This window comes from Macrotis lagotis, chromosome 6 (genome assembly GCF_037893015.1).
Source record: "Macrotis lagotis isolate mMagLag1 chromosome 6, bilby.v1.9.chrom.fasta, whole genome shotgun sequence".
NCBI classification, from domain to species: Eukaryota; Metazoa; Chordata; class Mammalia; order Peramelemorphia; family Peramelidae; genus Macrotis; species Macrotis lagotis.
Window position 1 is genome coordinate 159,674,059 of NC_133663.1, and position 18,992 is coordinate 159,693,050.

The 18,992-nt window shown below is 33.8% G+C and overlaps 1 protein-coding gene across 3 annotated transcripts in view; it reads right to left on the reverse strand.

The window, feature by feature from the left end:
• The window catches only part of ABCC4 (ATP binding cassette subfamily C member 4 (PEL blood group)), a 273,974-nt gene that overhangs the window by 146,271 nt on the left and 108,711 nt on the right, over positions 1 to 18,992 (reverse strand). For all 3 annotated transcript variants that reach the window (XM_074191906.1, XM_074191904.1, XM_074191905.1), the window contains 6 exons: positions 17,777 to 17,873; positions 11,299 to 11,508; positions 6,254 to 6,394; positions 5,885 to 5,922; positions 5,370 to 5,467; positions 3,478 to 3,624 (listed from right to left, as the gene is read on the reverse strand). In XM_074191906.1, the coding sequence (XP_074048007.1) occupies positions 3,478 to 3,624; positions 5,370 to 5,467; positions 5,885 to 5,922; positions 6,254 to 6,394; positions 11,299 to 11,508; positions 17,777 to 17,873 (731 nt within the window). The remainder of the gene's footprint in view (positions 1 to 3,477; positions 3,625 to 5,369; positions 5,468 to 5,884; positions 5,923 to 6,253; positions 6,395 to 11,298; positions 11,509 to 17,776; positions 17,874 to 18,992) is intronic.

Here is an 18,992-nt window from a genome sequence, read left to right on the forward strand (position 1 = left end):
ACCTGTTCAGCAGAATCACTAGTGTGAACAGGAACAGATTAATGTACACTAAGAACTGTCTTACAATCCAAATGGTAGAGTAACAGCCCTATTATCATAAAACTAATTTTGACAGTATTTAAATATTATGTTCTAAAAATACTCACATTTAATATTAACTCTAGTGGTCATTTAGACAAGATAAAAAATGGGGACCACTAAAATTGTTTCCATGCTAATGTGAAATGTAATGGAAAGAGCACTGGATTTACACTTAAGAAACTGTAGTCTAAAACCCCATACTTCCACTTAGCAATTTTGTGATCTTATATAAGTTCTCTAACCTCTCAAGGACTCAATTTCCTCAAACAGTAAAATGGAGGGTTTGATAAGATGACTTATTAGATTCTTTTGATCTCTAATATGAGCCTATGTCAATATCTTACTTTTTTAAATATCATGCTATTTTTTTAAAAAGAGCAATCTCATCTTCTGTGTCCATTATATTTTTAATTTTCCTATAATTTGATTAAGAAACAATAGATTCTAATGATTATTTCCTTCCCTCAATTTTAGGTCTTTAAGGATTCAAAAAGCACATAAATCTCAACTTAGGAAATCTATCGAGATAAAATTCCCCCAAAAGAAAAATTGGAATAGAAGCCTTAAGGAGAGAGCAGTTTTTCTCAAAAGACTTTCGGGACTTTTTGAACCTGACTAAGTGACATCTCTATGTCTCATAAAAGTCTAAAACTTGTTATTCTGATTCAAAACTCTAATCCACAAACATATTACAAGATATCAAGAAGGAGAGACATAAATTTCCTTGTGACCACACAGGAACGGATTTTTAAAATAGCACATAACATACACGTTTGGACATAAACCAAGTGGAACACAAAGACAAAAAATACAGTCAAAAAAATTACAATCATATATATAAATATACCCATGATTTAATAAAATTTCTAGATAATAGCAATAAAACAATGATTTATCTAATAATTTAATTTAATTGAAAAAACATGCTGAGAAAATTCACTGATAAATATACTAATCTGCAATAAGAAAATTTAACTTTAAAATAGAATTGAAAATACTAAAAATGAATTTGGGCATTCTAGTGCTATAAAAATATATCTATGAGAAAAAAAATAGATCATGCTGCCCTCTTGTGCCAGATGGAAAAACAAAAAGGATTCACCTAATACAAGTAAAAAATTTACATATGAAAGACAAAATGTCCTTAATTTCTAGAAGACTTTTTGATGGCCTGGCATGAACACTATCTACTTAAGAGCTGAAAAAACAAGATAAAGAAGAAGGTTGGTGTAGGCATGCATCAAAACACTATTGTTCTAGTCCTGGCTATGTGATCTTGGGCAGAACTTTTGGCCTTTTGGGGTTTCAGATTATTCATCTGTAAAATCAAAGGATTGGATGATCTGGTATCTGGTTTCTTAGGAGATAGTTTACTGACTAGAAAAAAAGACTATTTTGTAACTATGCAATATTGTTTAATGAAAGTAAAATGGTGGAGTCAAATTATTTGTATTTTAGAAGACCAGGATTCAAAGCCTGACTGCTACATAATACCTGTCTTTCAGCCTAAATAAAAACAATGTGCCCTCACTTATATTATCCAGCTCAATCTAGAATTTGGTTTAACTATGAAGCAACTAGACAATTACAAACAATGGCAAGGGGTGGAAATGGAAGAAGAGTGCTTTCGTTATTTACTTGCACAAATTTTCCTTCTGACATTTTCTTAAGATACAATAAGCATGGGTAATGGATACTAATAAAAAACTTATGAAAGAAATTAAGGGGAAAAATACATTTGCAACTGTGAGTTCACTAGTTGATTTGAGTTTAATTTTAATTTTGTTGAGTTTAATTTAATCTTGTTATTGCTTTGTTATGTTATGAAAGATCGCAGAGCAAATAAAGGAGTTGGGAGGAATTTAATTGCCCAGATACTAAGAGAAAAGATACCAATTAAGTATAAAAGTAGATGCAGATTTTGTGAACATTTGAGCTAGTAATAAATAAGCAAAATTATATAGAAAGGAAAACCAAAACAAAGAATTCAGCCCACATGAATTATTAAAGTCAGACAACTGGGAGAAGGCATTCCCTTTCTTAAATGACATTTCCTAAGGTTGTTTAATGAAAAATGATGATTGATCCTCCATTCAAGCTTAAGTCCCCTGATTTCGCTACAAAAAAACAAAAAAGGATTCACATCGAGGTTTGTTTGTTTTTTTGCCTCAGGGATGAAGGAAAAAAAATCAGTAGTAGAGGGTAGAAGCTGAACCAATGTACTCTAGTTACTTACCATGTATACTGTCCTATAACATTCCGTAATTTCATAGGCCAACTACACCAAGTCAAATTAGGTGCATGCCCTATTTTATTTGGGTATAAATTCTGCAGTAGAGTTAAAATTCCTCTTTTGGGAAGTTAAGTAAAAAATGATAGGCTTCAAAAATTAAGACTTGTTCACAGGTCAGGGTCTAAGGAAAGGTCTATTGTTCTGGAAAACCAAACACCTATTGAAGTTTAGATGAATCAGGGAGCATATGATCAAAGTAAGTAAAGAAGTTCCAATGAATATATGATTCTCTAATTTATTTGTGAAAGGTGTAAGCTCTTAAATTACAATAGTAATTTCAAATAAAAGTTTGAACAAAAATTTCCCTATCATTTTCTAACACTCAATTAAGACATTTCAAAGGTCTCAATCTTTTGATTGAAAAGGAATACCCCTTAAATTATATGAAAGCATAATGAATTTGGACAAAGCCCTGCTGCACAAATATTGAAATACTCTTGTCTTGGGTACAGTTTATTTTGTCTCATTGCATTTCATATAGTCAGAGTTAAGAGCTAGTTTCTTTCAATCCTAGTAAAATAGTAAACACTATTGTTATTTTTGCCTGATACCCTGGCCCATCTAGGAGGTGGGATGATTCTAGTGAATATTTTAGAAATTATCAGACTATACTTAATCACATAGGCCACTAGGTAACTCAGTGTATAGGAACTAGATGTGAGAAAAACCAGAGTTCAAATGCTGCCTTGCACACTCTCTAGCTGAGTGAGTTTATTTAAATAGTCTGTGCTTCAGTTTCCTTATCAGTAAAATGGGCATAATAATGATAGGATTTATCACACAGGGCTCTTCTGAGAATCAAATAATTAAATACATGTAAAAAAATTTGCAAATATTAAAGTCCTATTTAATGCTAGCTTATTATATGTGTACTAAATGTTGGATGTTTCATTTGCCTGCCCAATGTAAAATTGATATTTATGAACAATAAAAGAATAAAAGATAATCCTTCCTTTGGAAGGATCAGAACTTAATGAAATCAATGAAACTATAACCAAAATATAAAGATTTTCTTCCAACAAGCTTATGAATATTCATTAAAAATATCAAGTTATAAGTTGACTGTTATTTATAACAACTGGTGAAAATGATGTTTGACTTACCAATTGGATTTCTATCAAAGAACAATATGGGTGCTTTCAAAATGGACTCAAACATTTTGTTGTGCAAAGTTTGTGAAGCATTCACGAGAACATAGAATACCAAGAGACTCCTCCCTATTCCAAAGACAACTGTAGCTGCTGTTAATCCTAAAAATTAAAGATATAAACTCTGTTAGGGAACATTTATTTTTCCAAACCATTTCTAAAAAGTAATTTTGGTTTGTTCAGGAAAAGATCATTATTCAATTTGTTCTGTGATATTTTAGGGCCTAAAAACAATATCCTGAGGAAAAAGTGTCACTTAAATGTGAACTGACATTTCTTTGTTTTTCTAATTCACTCTGTTGTCCTAGATGGCTACACAAAGCAGCCTTGGATAGAACTGTGCTAAAATCAGAATTTCTTTATTTTTGATATTCATCATATACCTATTCATAAAATAACACTCATTTTTCTAAAGGCAATACACTTTACCATCTTTCCTCTTCCTGAAGGTCAAATTGAATTTGGTGGTGTGATAACAACAGAAAAGAACAAGATTAAATGATTTTTTTCATTTAAAGTACAAGTAGAAGACCTTATAAATAGTATTATTGCAAGAAAACTTCCTGCCAAGTATTAGTTAAATTATAAATTTAATTTGATGTTTTAGAAAAATATTAGCTAAATTTGACAGTTTCTAAGAGTTTTATACAAAATAAATATTGGTAATAATAATAATGTACAAAAATTATGCAGCATTTTAGTTATTTGTAAATTTTAAACACATATACATCATTTATATGCCTATGATGCATTTATAAATTAAAATCTTTTACTTTTCTTTTAGAAGATGAATTTCTATGGCTAAGTAAAAGAACAATCAAGTTAAGGATCACATAAATGCTATAAAATATAATTTTTATTTCATGCCATTATGTGACACATTTTTTTCAGCATAATCAGCTCTATTCTTTGGACCTTCAACAATAAATATTTCCTTTTTCATATTCTATATAAAGGTATTCATAGTTTTATAAATTCATAAAGTATAGGAATAAAGGTTGTGCATTTTCTGGCAAGTAATCAAAAAACCCCAAAACTCTAAAGTTAAAATAAGGAGCTCTTTTAAATATATCAAGATCAACTTTTGCCAAAAACTGTTCTTTTCTGGAAAAACACTGAAAAATTGGGAGTGAGACTATTTTATAAAACCTGTGTCATCATATATACACACAGGCTAACAATGTATGTTAACAGAGTGAGACAAATTTTAAATTAATCAAACAGTTGGAAAGGTGATAACATTGTGATCTGTTGGTAAGAAAGAGAAGGAAGCCAATATTCCTAGACACAAGATTTTTCCCGCTCCCACTTAGCTTCCCTCTTAAGTAATTATTGAAGCCCAAGAGATGAACAGTATGGAACTATGAGCTTTGCATACCTGTAAGAAAATAATGCTTTTTATTTTGGTTACTTTGCTTCCACAGGATTGCTTCCAAGTTAAATAAAAGCCAGGGTTTACTTAAACAGAATTGGAACAATCTGAACTACAGGGTGGGGATCCGTTTCTAATCCCACTTGCCCATCCATATAATGATATAAGATTTAGCTAAAGCAACCTATTAGGAGAGACAATAGCCACAAATTTACGGTGGCTGACTTTTTGAATGCTCAATCCTGGTTTACCTTCCAAAATCCAGTACAGAGCAAATTAAGAGTCTTCATTCAACCTCTTTCTTCTAGTAGGTTTTTAAAATAATTATTCCAATTAATTCAGTCAGTAAATGAGACTCAGGCTGCTAATCTGTTAAGACATTGCTGAATTACTCCTGAAAAACCTATTTACTTCAACTGGCTCATTGTGTGCACCTCAGTCTTTCATGTAATAGAGCAAATGATTAAAATTTTACCTGCATAAATTCCTAAATACCAGTTAAGATCTAGCTCCTTGGTTTCATTTCCTTTGATTCCGTTTACAGTGACATTCAATTTACCCTGTTCATTTGCCCTGTAGGAATGAGGGGAAAAATAATAAAATTGTTGTTATAAACTGTATAAATAAGGAGATATTTATGAATCATAGGGAAAAGAAGTAAATTAATCAAAAACTCAGGTTTAAATATTTAATACTGATTCATTCTCCTTCAATTACATACACCAATTTTATAATTTAATTACATATATCCATTTTGTAATTTCAATTTAAATCGTGATTTTCACTTCTAAAAATAGCCATATTCATAGTGCTATGGATCACACATGGATAGAGTCTATTATGGGTCACACTCCACCAGCAACAACTTTAATTTTTCCACAGGTAAACTAAGTAAGGATTAGATGAGAAGGTTGAACAAACCTACCTCAGCCCTTAACTCCTCTGAATGGTAAGGATATTTATGGATTTTACAGTATTTCAGTAACTCACCAGTAAGAAAGCCACCAATCCTGGAGGACATATGCAACCTTAAATACACAAAATCAAACACCACAGTTAGTTCTACTCTAAAAATCTGATCTTTAAAGTATTTCTATGAGATATCAGTAGCCTCCTTCCCAATCAATGCAGTTTTAAACTGATATTTTTACTAAATAAGAATGGGGAAATTATATGAATTATTTTCAAAATGTTAAAGTAAAATATTTCTATTTAATCCAGATATCATATTTGCTTTAATGCAGAAAATAGGCACAAATAAAGACATATTCTTCTAACCAAAAAAAAAAACAACCAGGTAAATTTGTAAAATATAGAACTGTCTATCAGGACCAACCAGACACACAACCTTTTACTGACCTGTGCCAAAATGTTTAGGAGAACAAGTAAAACAATGATAAAGCAGTTCGCTCCAGCTGCAAAATAATTCCGATAGGACTTAACACTTATTGTTCCTTCAGAACGGGTCTCTTCAGGTAGGACAACAGGTTTATCCTCTGTCTATTGGGGGGGGGAAATTTTTTAAAAATAATATGTAAGTATGATGAAGAATAAATAACAGTTTAATTAGATAAACAGAAGATAATAAAATTGGAGTGAGGGGATAGTGTACAGTATATGAAGCAAATATGCAAAGAAAAAGCAGCATCAAATTGTCCAGACAATATTGGATATTGTCAGAGAGGTTGACTTCAAATGCTTTGCTTATTTCTACCGTTGTTCTGATGAGAAGGAAAAAAGAAGAACTAATGTGGATCCAATGAAAACTTGGTGACCTTTTGAAATTTGATGTAAGGAAATATTTCCTAACAATTTTAGTTATTCCAAACTGGAATGGGCTACCACAGCAGGGGAAATGGAGACTCCATCATTGGAGAACATCAAAGAAAAACTGTAGGACCATTTGTCCATACCATAAAGGGTTTTTTTTAAAGTATAATTGGTGCTCTAAATCATTACTTATTAGAGAAATGCAAATTACAGCTTCTCTGAGGTACCACCTCACACCTCTCAGACTGACCAATATGACCAGAAAGGATAATGATCCGTGTTGGAAGGGTTATGGGAAATCTGGGACCCTATTACATTGTTGGTGGAGCTGTGAACTCCTCCAAACTTTCTGGAAAGCAATTTGGAATTATACAAGGGCAACAAAAAATGTGCATACCTTTTGATCCAGCAATACCACTACTGGACCTATACCCTAAAGAGATGATGCAAAAGGGTAAAAACATCACTTGGACAAAAATATTCATAGCAACCCTGTTTGTGGTAGCAAAGAATTGGAAATCAAATAAATGTCCTTCAATTGGGGAATGGCTTAGCAAACTGTGGTATATGTATGTCATGGAACACTATTGTTCTATTAGAAGCCAGGAGGGATGGGAATTCAGGGAAGCCTGGAGGGATTTGCATGAACTGATGCTGAGTGAGATGAGCAGAATGAGAAAAACACTGTACATCCTAACAGCAACATGGGGGCAATGATCAACCTTGATGGACTGCTCATTCCATCAGTGGAACAATCAAGGACAATTTGGGGCTGTCTGCAATGGAGAATACCATCTGTATCCAGAGAAAGAACTGTGGAGTTTGAACAAAGACCAAGGAATATTAACTACAAATTAGTAAATACACTGGTATCTTATAAGCTGATCTTGTTATCTCTTATACTTTGTTTCTTCCTTAAGGATATGATTTCTCTCTCATCACATTCAATTTGGATCAATGCATGCCATGAAAATAGTATAAAGACTGGCAAATTGCCTTTTGTGGGGGGTGGGGGAAAGGAAGTAAGTCTAGGGGAAAAAATTGTAAAATTCAAAATAAATAAATTCTTTAAAAAAAGTACAATTGGAAACAAATGGACTCTAGTGTTATGTGATGTTTAAATAACTTTATATCTTGGTCAAGTCATTAGAACTCCATAAAATGGGGGAAGATATTGTCTAAGTTCTAAATTCTACAAGCTCTACTTCTTGGGGTGCTTTTCTGAAATAAAGTTTACCTTATCAGGTAATAGAAATAATATTAGTGATAACACTAACTTGTATTTATCTATTACTTTGTAATTTAAAAAACTCCAAACCACAACCCTATAAAGACAGGCAGTCAACCATATGGAACATACATAACACCTGTTGATTGATCACATAATCAAAATAGTACAGAAAAAAGGAAGATCTATTTTCTTAGAAAGCTTAGAGTAGCTTACATTTGTAGAAAAGAGTCAAATATACAACTAGAGACACTAAGTAATAGATAATTACTTAGATAATTTAGAGAATGTAAAAATTAGGAAGGGATCAGATCAGGTTTGTAGAAGTAAACCCTGAGACATGTCTTGAAAGAAACAATGACCACAAAGACAGCCAGGAGATAGAATAGCATTCTAGATTTTGACAACCATATGTAAAAACATTTGGAGACTGAAAAAACAAGATAGGTGGTGGACAGGAAGAAGAACAATCTTGGCCATGTTAGAGAAATATGAATTTGGATACAATCATGGAAAGAGGGTTAATTTAGAAAGGAGGTAGAAAACTAGACTGAGATATTCAAATATATTCTGAAAGGCAACAGAAAACTTATTTTACAATCAAACCAACTTTCAATTTTTTCCATTCTCACTTATTTTGGATAAACTGTTTTTAAATTTTTTTGATTAAAATTACTAAATGGAATGATAATATTCCTATGTGCAATCTTATCATTATTTTCACATGTGATCTATAGCACAGGCCTTTTAAGATGTAACATTTATATCTTAAGTTATGGGGTCTGTTTGAGCCAGAAAGACATCCCTGATCAAGAAAGAGTAATTAAGCTCTTTGCTACTAAGTAAAAATGGAAATTATAAATATTCTGATATAAAAGGTAGCATTTACCTGGGAGTGGGCATAGCAATGGAATGTCTGGGTTAAAGGATAAGGTATAGACAATAAAATCCCCTTCTTAAAATACTTTTCAAAACAGACCAATTTACAATTTCACAAATAGTGCATCAATGTTAGCTTCCAAAGATGACTTCCCATCTTTTGTCATTCTGTCACCTTTGATATAGTCTTCTTTGATGACAAATGAAAAATGAGAAGTCCTAAATATATCAAATTGTTCATAGCAGCAAGTTTCTGTGTTAGCAAAGAACTGGATGACCATTGACTGGGGAGATGAATTGTGGTGGTATGAATGAAAGGCAACATTATTGAGTTCTAAGGAAAAAATGAACATGAATACAGAGAAACATGGAAAGATTTGTGTAAACTTATACAAAATGCAGTGAGCATAACTGGGAAAATAATATATACAACAATGCAAATGAATAATATCAAACAATAGAATGTGAATGCTATGAAACAATACTACTGCTCAAACTTGACCCCAATAACAGATATGAGGCAAAAACCCTTTCCCCACTTCATTGAAAAATCAGGGTCAATAATTGTTTGAATAATGCATATAATAACTTTTCTGATGTACTGTTTGTTAGTCTATTAACTTTTTCTTTCTTTTCTTAGTCATTACACAGGATGGCTATCTGGAGGAAACTGGAAATGGGAAATGTGATGTAAAACCAAATATCAATTTTTTAAAAAATAAGACAGTAAATTAAACTGGTACTTTATACCACCTTGAGAGATTATATGATCTATCAAAAACCCTGGAGATGGGAATAGAATGAAGTAAACAAGAAAAGGGCAGGACAGCTATACAAATTTTTGAATCAATGTTTCAAAATGAGTCACAAATCTATTGACCATTATGTGGAGAGCAATAGGGGAATACTAAGGAAATAGAAGACCAAGAAACTTGCTTAAACAGTACACACAGAAACAAAACTTCATGGACTACATATAAATGTACAGATAACCAAGTTCAAAACTGCTGAGGAAGTATCAAATACAACAATGAACAGAGATAACTATCTGGCCATAATCAATCATAGAAGGCTTCTTGGAAAAAGTTTGGCTTTAATATTTTGTTGGAAGCATACTACAAATTTCCGACTGATAATTTGAGTAATTATTCAAAAGAATAATTTGATAACAATGCTCCCAAGTCCAATGTAAATAATGTGTATGTCAGCTTCCTTTTTGGATTATCTATGTAACATCCTCTGACCAATAACATGTTAAATAAGTTAGTTCAGTTATCTCACTGTAAAAGACGTTTACTGATTTCATGGCTTATTATTGTTTTTGTTTTTGAGAAGTTTTTTTGAAAATTTTGAAAATGAAAAAAAATCTATTGAAATGTGAACTGCTATTACCATTATTATTGTGATCTGGTATATATTTTCCTTTAAGTAGATAAATAGATGATGGCTATATATATATAATATATTTCATATATTTATATATATAATAAAGAGAAATGGAGGATGAATGATAGAGAGATATAAAGGATGGATGAAGTATAGATAGCTAGATAGTAGATATGTAGATTAGTGAATGGATAGATAGATAGATACATGTACATGTAAAAAAACACAGTTGGGGCAATTGTTCTACTGGCCCCACAAGAGGATAGAAGAACCTCCTACAATTATAGACAACAGGTAAATAATGAAAAAACGAGGTGTTGAGGAATAATCTCTACTGATGTAGTGTGGGCAACAAATGGAACTAAAGTTTAGCTAAGAACTTTGGATCAAGTTATCTTCTGCAGGAAGGTTAACTTTTTTCCATTTTAGAAAATTTTTTTCTTTATTAGACATGAAAACTAATTTATTTCTGCTGTTCTTGACTGCAAAGCTCTCAGAATTGATTCTATTTTAACATAACCTTTGGAAGAATTTCTTTTTTAATGATGAATATGGTGACAACCTGGATTACTAACTACTAGATAATCTGGGGAAAAATCAAATCCCAAACTTTATTTTTTAAATTAAAATTTAAAAATTAACATTTAATTTTTAAAATTATATTAAAATTAATCTTTAAATTTAAAAATTTAAAATTAATTTTTAAAACAAAATGAATTTTTAATTTTTAATGTTTAAAATTTAAAATTAAAGTTGGACCAAGTGGTAGGCTAACTTCTAAAAAATCTACTTAAATTGGATTCCCAAGACTGAATGATTTCAAAGTTTAAGACACTAACTCTAAATTTGCTGAGCTGACCAGTGCTCCAAAATAACAAGAGTCAGACCCAAACATCCTACACCATTGTTCCCCCCTTACTCCTAGAGTTCTGTCAAAGGAAAGCTCCATATATAGTGAGAAAAACTTGAACCTAAAGAACATACTGTGGAAAAAGTGAAGGGCCAGCAAGCAGAGAGCAGACAAAGGAGACAGACAGTGAGTTGTGCCAGTTTAACTGATGACTTTGATATCCAAGAATTCAGGTACAAATCAACCAGTGAGGTTAGGCGCAGATGAGCTCAGGTTTATCAGACAACTCACTCCTGGATGCTCAGTAGGTCCTTCTTTCAATGAATGCTTGGAGGATTGCTGGGACCACACAGAAGATTCTGAGAAGGAACGATCCCTCAGGAGGGGAGCTTCTGGTACTTGAGATTGCTCTGCTTCTTCATTTTCTTTCTTTAAGAGAGAACCAAAATCTATTCCAGATTTTTGGAACTCGGTGTAAGTACCTTTTTCCATCACTTGTCCCTAAAATTAAAACAACAAAAAAACAGATCTTAAAGGGAGTAAATCTATATCTATCTATTCCACCAAAAGACACTGACTAAAACAAAGTTTTGATCTTCTTCAGAGAAAAGGCTTTCACTTCTAGAACATCAATTCCAGGTAAATTTCCAGGATAGCAAATATTTTGGCTCTAGTACTATGACAAGCACTATGGGAGAAAGAAAGGAAGTGGGCAACACAGGTTTTAAAAAACATAATTCAAGGCAATTCAGCACATGAATATACCAGAATAACAAACTCAAAATACATGTTGATCAATTAAATGCAACAATGGTTTCTTACACAGCTCCAACAAGCATTAAGTGATATATAAAGAAATGAAAAAGTGTGACATGGTGGAAATATTATTTTAATTCAGAGGCAGGAAGACTTCAGTTCAAATGTAGGCTCAGACAATTTAAACTTGGGGTCTCAGTTTCCTTAGCTATAAAATGAAGGGGGTTGGAATTATTAACTTTTAAGGTTTTTTTTCCAGGTCTTAAAAGTACTATCCAATAATAGTGTAAAGAACTTGTAATCTATTTGGAGAGAGATGATATCAATGCTATAAGATTTTGGGAAAGAGAAAGTCCCATGTTCCTTGGAATTTCTGGAGAAGTATGGGCTCACAGAGAAAGGGTAGATAGGTGGAGGAGTAAGAAAAGGAGATTAATAGTGGGATACTCAAAGCAGAGAAGATGGTATCAAATGTCATTTGTGACTAAATTTAAGGATGTCTATTGTAGGTACTGAATTAAAAGATGAATATGGAAGATTACTAGCTAGTAAAATTGTAATAGTAACAAAAATATCGGGCTACATTTACAAAATGCTTTGTGCTTACAAAGGTCTTTATAACTATTATCTCATTAAATTTTTATAACAACTTCATGAAACCAGCCACATTTTTACTTATTCGACCCATTTTTACAGATGAGGATTAAGAATAATATCCTTCATCCAGGTTTCCCCTCATATTCTCCTAGACAACAAACCCACTAAGTTTCAAAAGATAACTCCCATTTCCAAGTCTAGTGCTTTTTTCCACTATTTTTAAACTTATAAGTTGCTCTACAACCTCCAGAGATTTTAAGTATCAACAGATACCCATGAGTGCCCATGTCCAGGGTTCTCTGTTTAAAGGAAAATAATGGAAAGAATGACAGATTCATCTTTGGGAAACATGGACCCAAATGCAGTTGGATGATTTTGGACAATGAGTTTATCTTATAAGGACTCAGTTTCCCCAAATATAAAATTACTTAAGTTAGACTACATGATCCCTAAGGTCCTATAACCTCTAAATATCTGCTGGTAAGCATCTGAAGTAGACAATAAACAATACCAATGTTTTAAATACAGATGCACTGGACTGAAAAAAAAATCAAGGAAAAAGTATGCAAAAATTTTTCCCAAGCACCTATTATACCTATAGATCCCATTCTTTTGCTGAAAGAACAAAATCCACTTCTAATTAAAGATAAGAAAGTCTATTCAAAAGATAACATAGAAAAGTCAAACATCATGGTGTGGACAATGTATTATTTCAAGGAGCATCTTTGTTGAGGAAAAAAATTGGAGTTAGTGACTGTAAAAGTACCATCAATTCAAAAAACAGCAAATTTGACCTTGGATTAGGTAAAAGTTCCAAATAAAATTTGGTTCAAAGATTCTTTAGGGAAATGGCTAGCTAATTCCTAATTATGAAAGCAAATATTATAAAATAAACTATAAGTAAAAAAGCTTGTTATTTGCTTTTAAATGAACTGACTTAGATCTTCTGGTCAAGATGGTGGAGAGAAGATAGGCACAGTGCAAAAGATCTCCTGATCATCCCTCATATATGATATGAAAAAAAGCTATTAACAGAAATCCGATCTATAAAACCCAGTTAAGAAAAGCCAGGATAAGAACATTCACCTCAGGATCTGTCTTCCAAGATCATGGGTGAGTCTGGGCACAGAGGGCAGACTGTACTGGGAGCATGGGACCAGGTGAGACTGGGAGCCTGGATTAGCCTGATTAGCTGCAAGGCAGGAGCCCAGGAGCCTGAGAACCAGACCGACTGGATCAGCAGCAGGGCTAGAGCCTGGTTGGCCACCGGGGCTCAGGCCAACTAGGGAGCAGAGATACTGGTTGTGGCACTAACCATCTGGCACTTTTAGGCAGGGCTGGAGGGAGAGTTCCGATGCAGGAGAGCTGCAGACATCCATCCCTGGGCTCCTCTGGTTGGGAGGAACTCAGAGTTCTTACCTACTTCTCATCCTCTTCCCAGAACAAACACAATCATAGCCCACTTTGCCCCAGGCTAAGGTCCAGCAGCAGAACCGGCTCTGCTGTGAATAGTGAATAATGACCTCACCCCAGGGTATAGCCCACCAAGATCAAAGACAAAAGTAGTCAACAACTTCAACCACTCACTCCAGGCCAAGGGAGGGGCCTCAATCAAGGTCACAGACACTCCAGAGAAAGCAACCAGCACCCACTACTGGCCAGCTTGGAGATATTACACACAGTGAGCAAAGCCTCTAGGGATCCCAACACCAAACCTCTATGAACCAGCCCCTCCCCCAACACAAGTTCTTAAGATAATGAAGAAAGGCCAGTGCAAAGGAGGGTCCATAGAAGAATTCTGTGAAGGAAAAGACACTCAGAGAGACCTAGAACCTCTGAGGAGAATATGACCTGCTCTCTAGCAAAGAAAGACTAACTTGAAGCAATAAGGAAGGAGTTTAAAAATCAATTGGAAAATTTGGAAGAGGAAAATTAACACCTTGCAACAAGAAAATAATTCTCGCAAAACCTCAATTGGTCAAAGGGAAAAGTCTTACAAAAACAGAATTTACCAATTGCAAAAGGAGTTGCAAAAGGTAACTGAAGAAAATTCTTCTATTAAAATGAATGGAGTCTGTGGAAACTAATGACTTCATGAGACAGAGTCTGTTAAACAAAACCAAAAAAAAAAAATAGAAAAAATAGAAGAAAATGTAAAATTCCTCATCAGCAAAACTACTGACCTCAAGAATAGATTGAGGAGAGGCAACCTGCGAATTATAGGTCTTCCTGAAAACACTGAAGAGAAAAAAAGTCTGAACTTAATATCACAGAATTTAGTGATGGAAAACTGCCCTGATAACATGGAACCAGAGGGCAAAATAGTTATTGAAAGAATAAATCACTCCCCCTCCAGAAAGGGATCCTAGAATGAAAACACCAAGGAATGCTGTGGCCAAATTCAAGAACAGATAAAAGAGAAAATCCTGCAAGCAGCCAGAAAGAAGTAATTTAAATACCAAGGGTCCACAGTAAGGATTACGCAGGACCTGGCTGCATCAACATTAAGGGATCGAAGGGCCTGGAGCAAGATATTCCGAAGAGTAAGGGAGCTTGGAATGCAGCCAAGAATCAACTATCCAGAAAAACTGAGCCTTCTCTTCCAGGGGAAAAGATGGCCATTTAATGAAATGGGAGACTTCCAACAATTCCTAATGAAAAGACCAGAGATAAATAGAAAAATTGTACATCAAACAGGAGGTTTAAGAGACACATGAAAAGGTTTTTAAAAAGGGGGGATAAAGAATAGATTTTGCTTAACATTTCCCCTACTTCAATTTCTTCCAGGTACTTTTATATTTCTTGTGACCATATATTATTTTCTTTGAGGCTCCACTTAGATTTCTTGTAGCATTCTTTTTCTTCTGGAGTTACCATTTGTTTTTTTTTCCCCTAAGCCATAGTAGTTCTTCACTATGGTCTGGCATTTTCACCTGTTTGCTAATATCCTCTGCCTTGATTTCTCTATTGGAGCTTTGGGCTTTGGTTATTCTTTATTCATCTCATTTGTTAGGGTGACAGGTCATACTTGGTCCTGGATATTGTGCCTAACACCAGGCTCAGGCTTCTGGGAATTTCTGTTTTAGTTCTGCTTCCTGGTGATTCAACATAGTTTTGGTCTTTGGTTCTTTCTTTGTCTCCTACATTCTCAAGTTAACTCCTTACTGGGAATCTGATAAGCTCTAATGACATACTGTATTGATAAGGTAGCCTCTTTTAAGATGCCAGCTACTTCTCTTTCCAGGTGACACCTGGACCCTTTCCCCTTGGCTTCTGCTCTGGGTTGTCAGGTCTATCCTAGTGATAGCCTCTATGAGTTTGGCTTACCACATCAATGGTTAACCTAAGTTCAACAATAGTGATGGAAAGGGTGGGAGCCAGACCGACCCCAGGATGTGTCAATCCTGAGGACATTAGATAAGAGTTTTGTCAACTTGCCTATGCTGAGAAGCAACCAAGGCCAATGCTTTACTGGTCAGGGAATCAAAATGATGGCAGAGAAAATGTTATAGGGTGGGCTAGTGTTATAAATGGCTTTTGTCCAGAGTGATTAACATAGTTTTTATTAAGATATCTTAATAGGAATGGCTAGGTAGCACAGTAGATAGAACACTGGTCCTAAATTCAGGAGTATCTGAATTGTCTCATACAATTAATAATTACCTAACTGTGTGGCCTTGAGCAAGTCATTTAACCCCATTGTTTTGCAAAAAAAAAACCCTAAAAAAAAGACAGAGATCTTAATAAAATGGCATATCTCTCTCAAGGGGGGGGAGAGGGTTCAAAAATTAGGAAATATTAATAAAATCAGTTTGCACTTAAGGAAGTGGTCTTAATTTTTTTTCTTTAGCAGAGATTTTACAGTGATGAAAAGAAGTGACTTTCTAGGTTGTAGATTTTAAATGCAATGCAGCTGCTTTTTTGTTTTTAATACATACCTCCTGACTTCAGGTACTTCAGATTCCATGGGTGTGTCCCTCCCTCCACTGCAGAAAGTTTCAAAACAGTCATACCTTAGAAGATGATCTCTGTGAATATCTGTGGCCAATTGATCACCAGTGGCCAACCTCCTGGTGATGAACTTTCCAAAACTTAATGAAACTGATTCTCAGATATACATTACTGATTGGTCCTTTCCACCTAGGTAAGACCAATCTTATTGTCTGTTGGCCTAACTCTGAAGAAGACACTATCAGGTACATGAAGAGGACTTTAGGGGAAGTGTCTCTGTATACTTTACAGATTTTATTTTCTCAAAAATATTCATCAGTTCCAAAACAGAGCAGGAAGGTATGACACAAGTGGAACCTGCACCATACACTTTGAATTTCAGGAAGAAAAGACTAAGGAAAAAAACTTGCCCAGAAGACACTATCACCTTACTCTTATTCCTTGCTATAATACCCAACTTTGGTACACATGAATTTGTCATTTTTCTATCTATTTGAAAAGTTAAATAAAGAGCAAGAAAGAAGCAGATATAGGGGCTCTGATTGATAAGATCTGTTTTAAAGAATATTATTATCATAAGTTTAGAATTGCAATTACCCAAGTTATTATCATTGTTGTCTAACCCCTTACTTTACAAATGAGGAAAACTCAGGTCCTAAGAAGTCAGGGGACATACTCAAGGTCAAAGTCAATAAAATGGCAGAATTAAGATAAGATTCCAGGTCTCCTAACTACAAATCCACTATTCTTTCTATTATATGGCCCTGTTAGTATGAGATCTCTACCTAACTTGATCCCATTTGCCCAAAGTATGGTGGAAAGTTCCAAAGTGAATACAAATGAAGCAAAATTTCCCATTACAAAGGGAAAAATCACTATATTGAGACAAGAGATAGCTAATATACATATATATATATATATATATATATATATATATATATATATTACACCGAAGTCCTCCTTCAAGTTCACATAGTGACAGAGATGACAGTGCCAGAGAAACACGGGCTCTGAGAGGACCTCAAAAAGACTTGGGGAATACAGCCTGAAACAAAAAAAGAAAAACTATATTGTAAGAAATTCTTAGATAAATTTGGAGAGGCTCTGTACCAAGATGGTCACCAGGTGATGAATCCTTGCAGACATAGGAATTGCTAGGCAATATCTGAAGAACCAGTTGCATTTGATTTAGTCTGATGCTAAGGAAAATCATGGATCTTTTGAAATACTAAAGTAAACAACTCAGCTTTGAAGTAATCATAGCAGATTTTTAAAAGTCTTCTCCTTCTTAGAGGACTTCTAAGATAACCTCCTTATTTCACACACAAGGAAACTGAGGCAGAAAGACCCTGGTTACATACAGGATCATTCAGCTAGGACTTCATCCAAGTACTTCCTAGACCAGTACTATGACACCCAGAAAACCAACAATTTAATAAGATAAGAAAAATTTTTAATGACTTACATCTTTTAATATCAGAATCTGGGATGCTGCCTTGAGGTACTGCAACTGATGAGTCACCAAAATTGTGATCTTCTCATGCAAAGTTTGGCAAATACAGCTAGAAAAAGAAATAAGGGAACATGAAAACCAAGGAAGAGGAACATGACAAAGATACCCTTTTAATTTCAACACAAAATTTAGCAAAGTGCAACAAAGCATCTAAATGATGTAGGAAAGCACTGATATTAGAATCAGGAACCAGTTAAATGTGAAAGCCTTTTCTATATAATGGAATTTCTACAGAAAAGGGAATTTCAAAGTTCATGTATGATAGACAACTCAAATGCTCTTTCTTTGTGCTGTCTGTCTCTCATGTAAGAAATATGTTTCACTTTACCTCAACCTCTTAGAATACACTGTTTCCTCAGGGAATAATAATCAATAATTATTGAATAATGATCAATAATAATCCTTTACTGATATCCCATGCTGCTTGAGTTTTCCCCTTAAAATTTTTAATAATTACTTTGCATGTATTTCAAATATATCTACTTATATATGTGAGTATATATACACATAAATACATGTATTTATAAATACACATAAAATGTATGCCTAAATACATGTATTTAAAATACATATACATATAAATACATATGTATATGTATGTATGTGTGTGTGTGTGTGTGTGTGTGTGTGTGTGTGTGTTTACTTTCCTTTGAGAATAAGAACTATTTCATTTTTCACTTTGTATTCCCAGGTACCTCACATATAGTAAAATGTAATAAGTACTGAATGACTAGCTGTTGTCCAAAACAGAAATCACTATTTTTTCCCTTCAAACCCAGCCCTCTTCTCAACTTTCCTATTTCTGGCAAGAACACCAATATCATTCCAATCACCCATGTCCACAATCCTTGAGTCAACCTCAGCTCCTCACTGTACTCATCCTGCAAATCTAAGCAGTTGCCAAATCTTATTATTTCTAACTCAGAAAACATCTCTTGCATGTCTATTTTTTACGTTTCACACAACAGAAAATAACAAATATTTCTAATTATATGCTGTCATATGAAAAAATATAAACCTGTTCTAGTCAACTGAAAATGTCTTGTGAAAAAGATTTCAAATGGAGGCTATAGAATACTAGAAAAATCTTGATTTTGTTATTTATCGCCTGCACCAACATGAGGCTTGGTATATAGCAGCTCGTTAGGAATACTTATTGATTAATGTA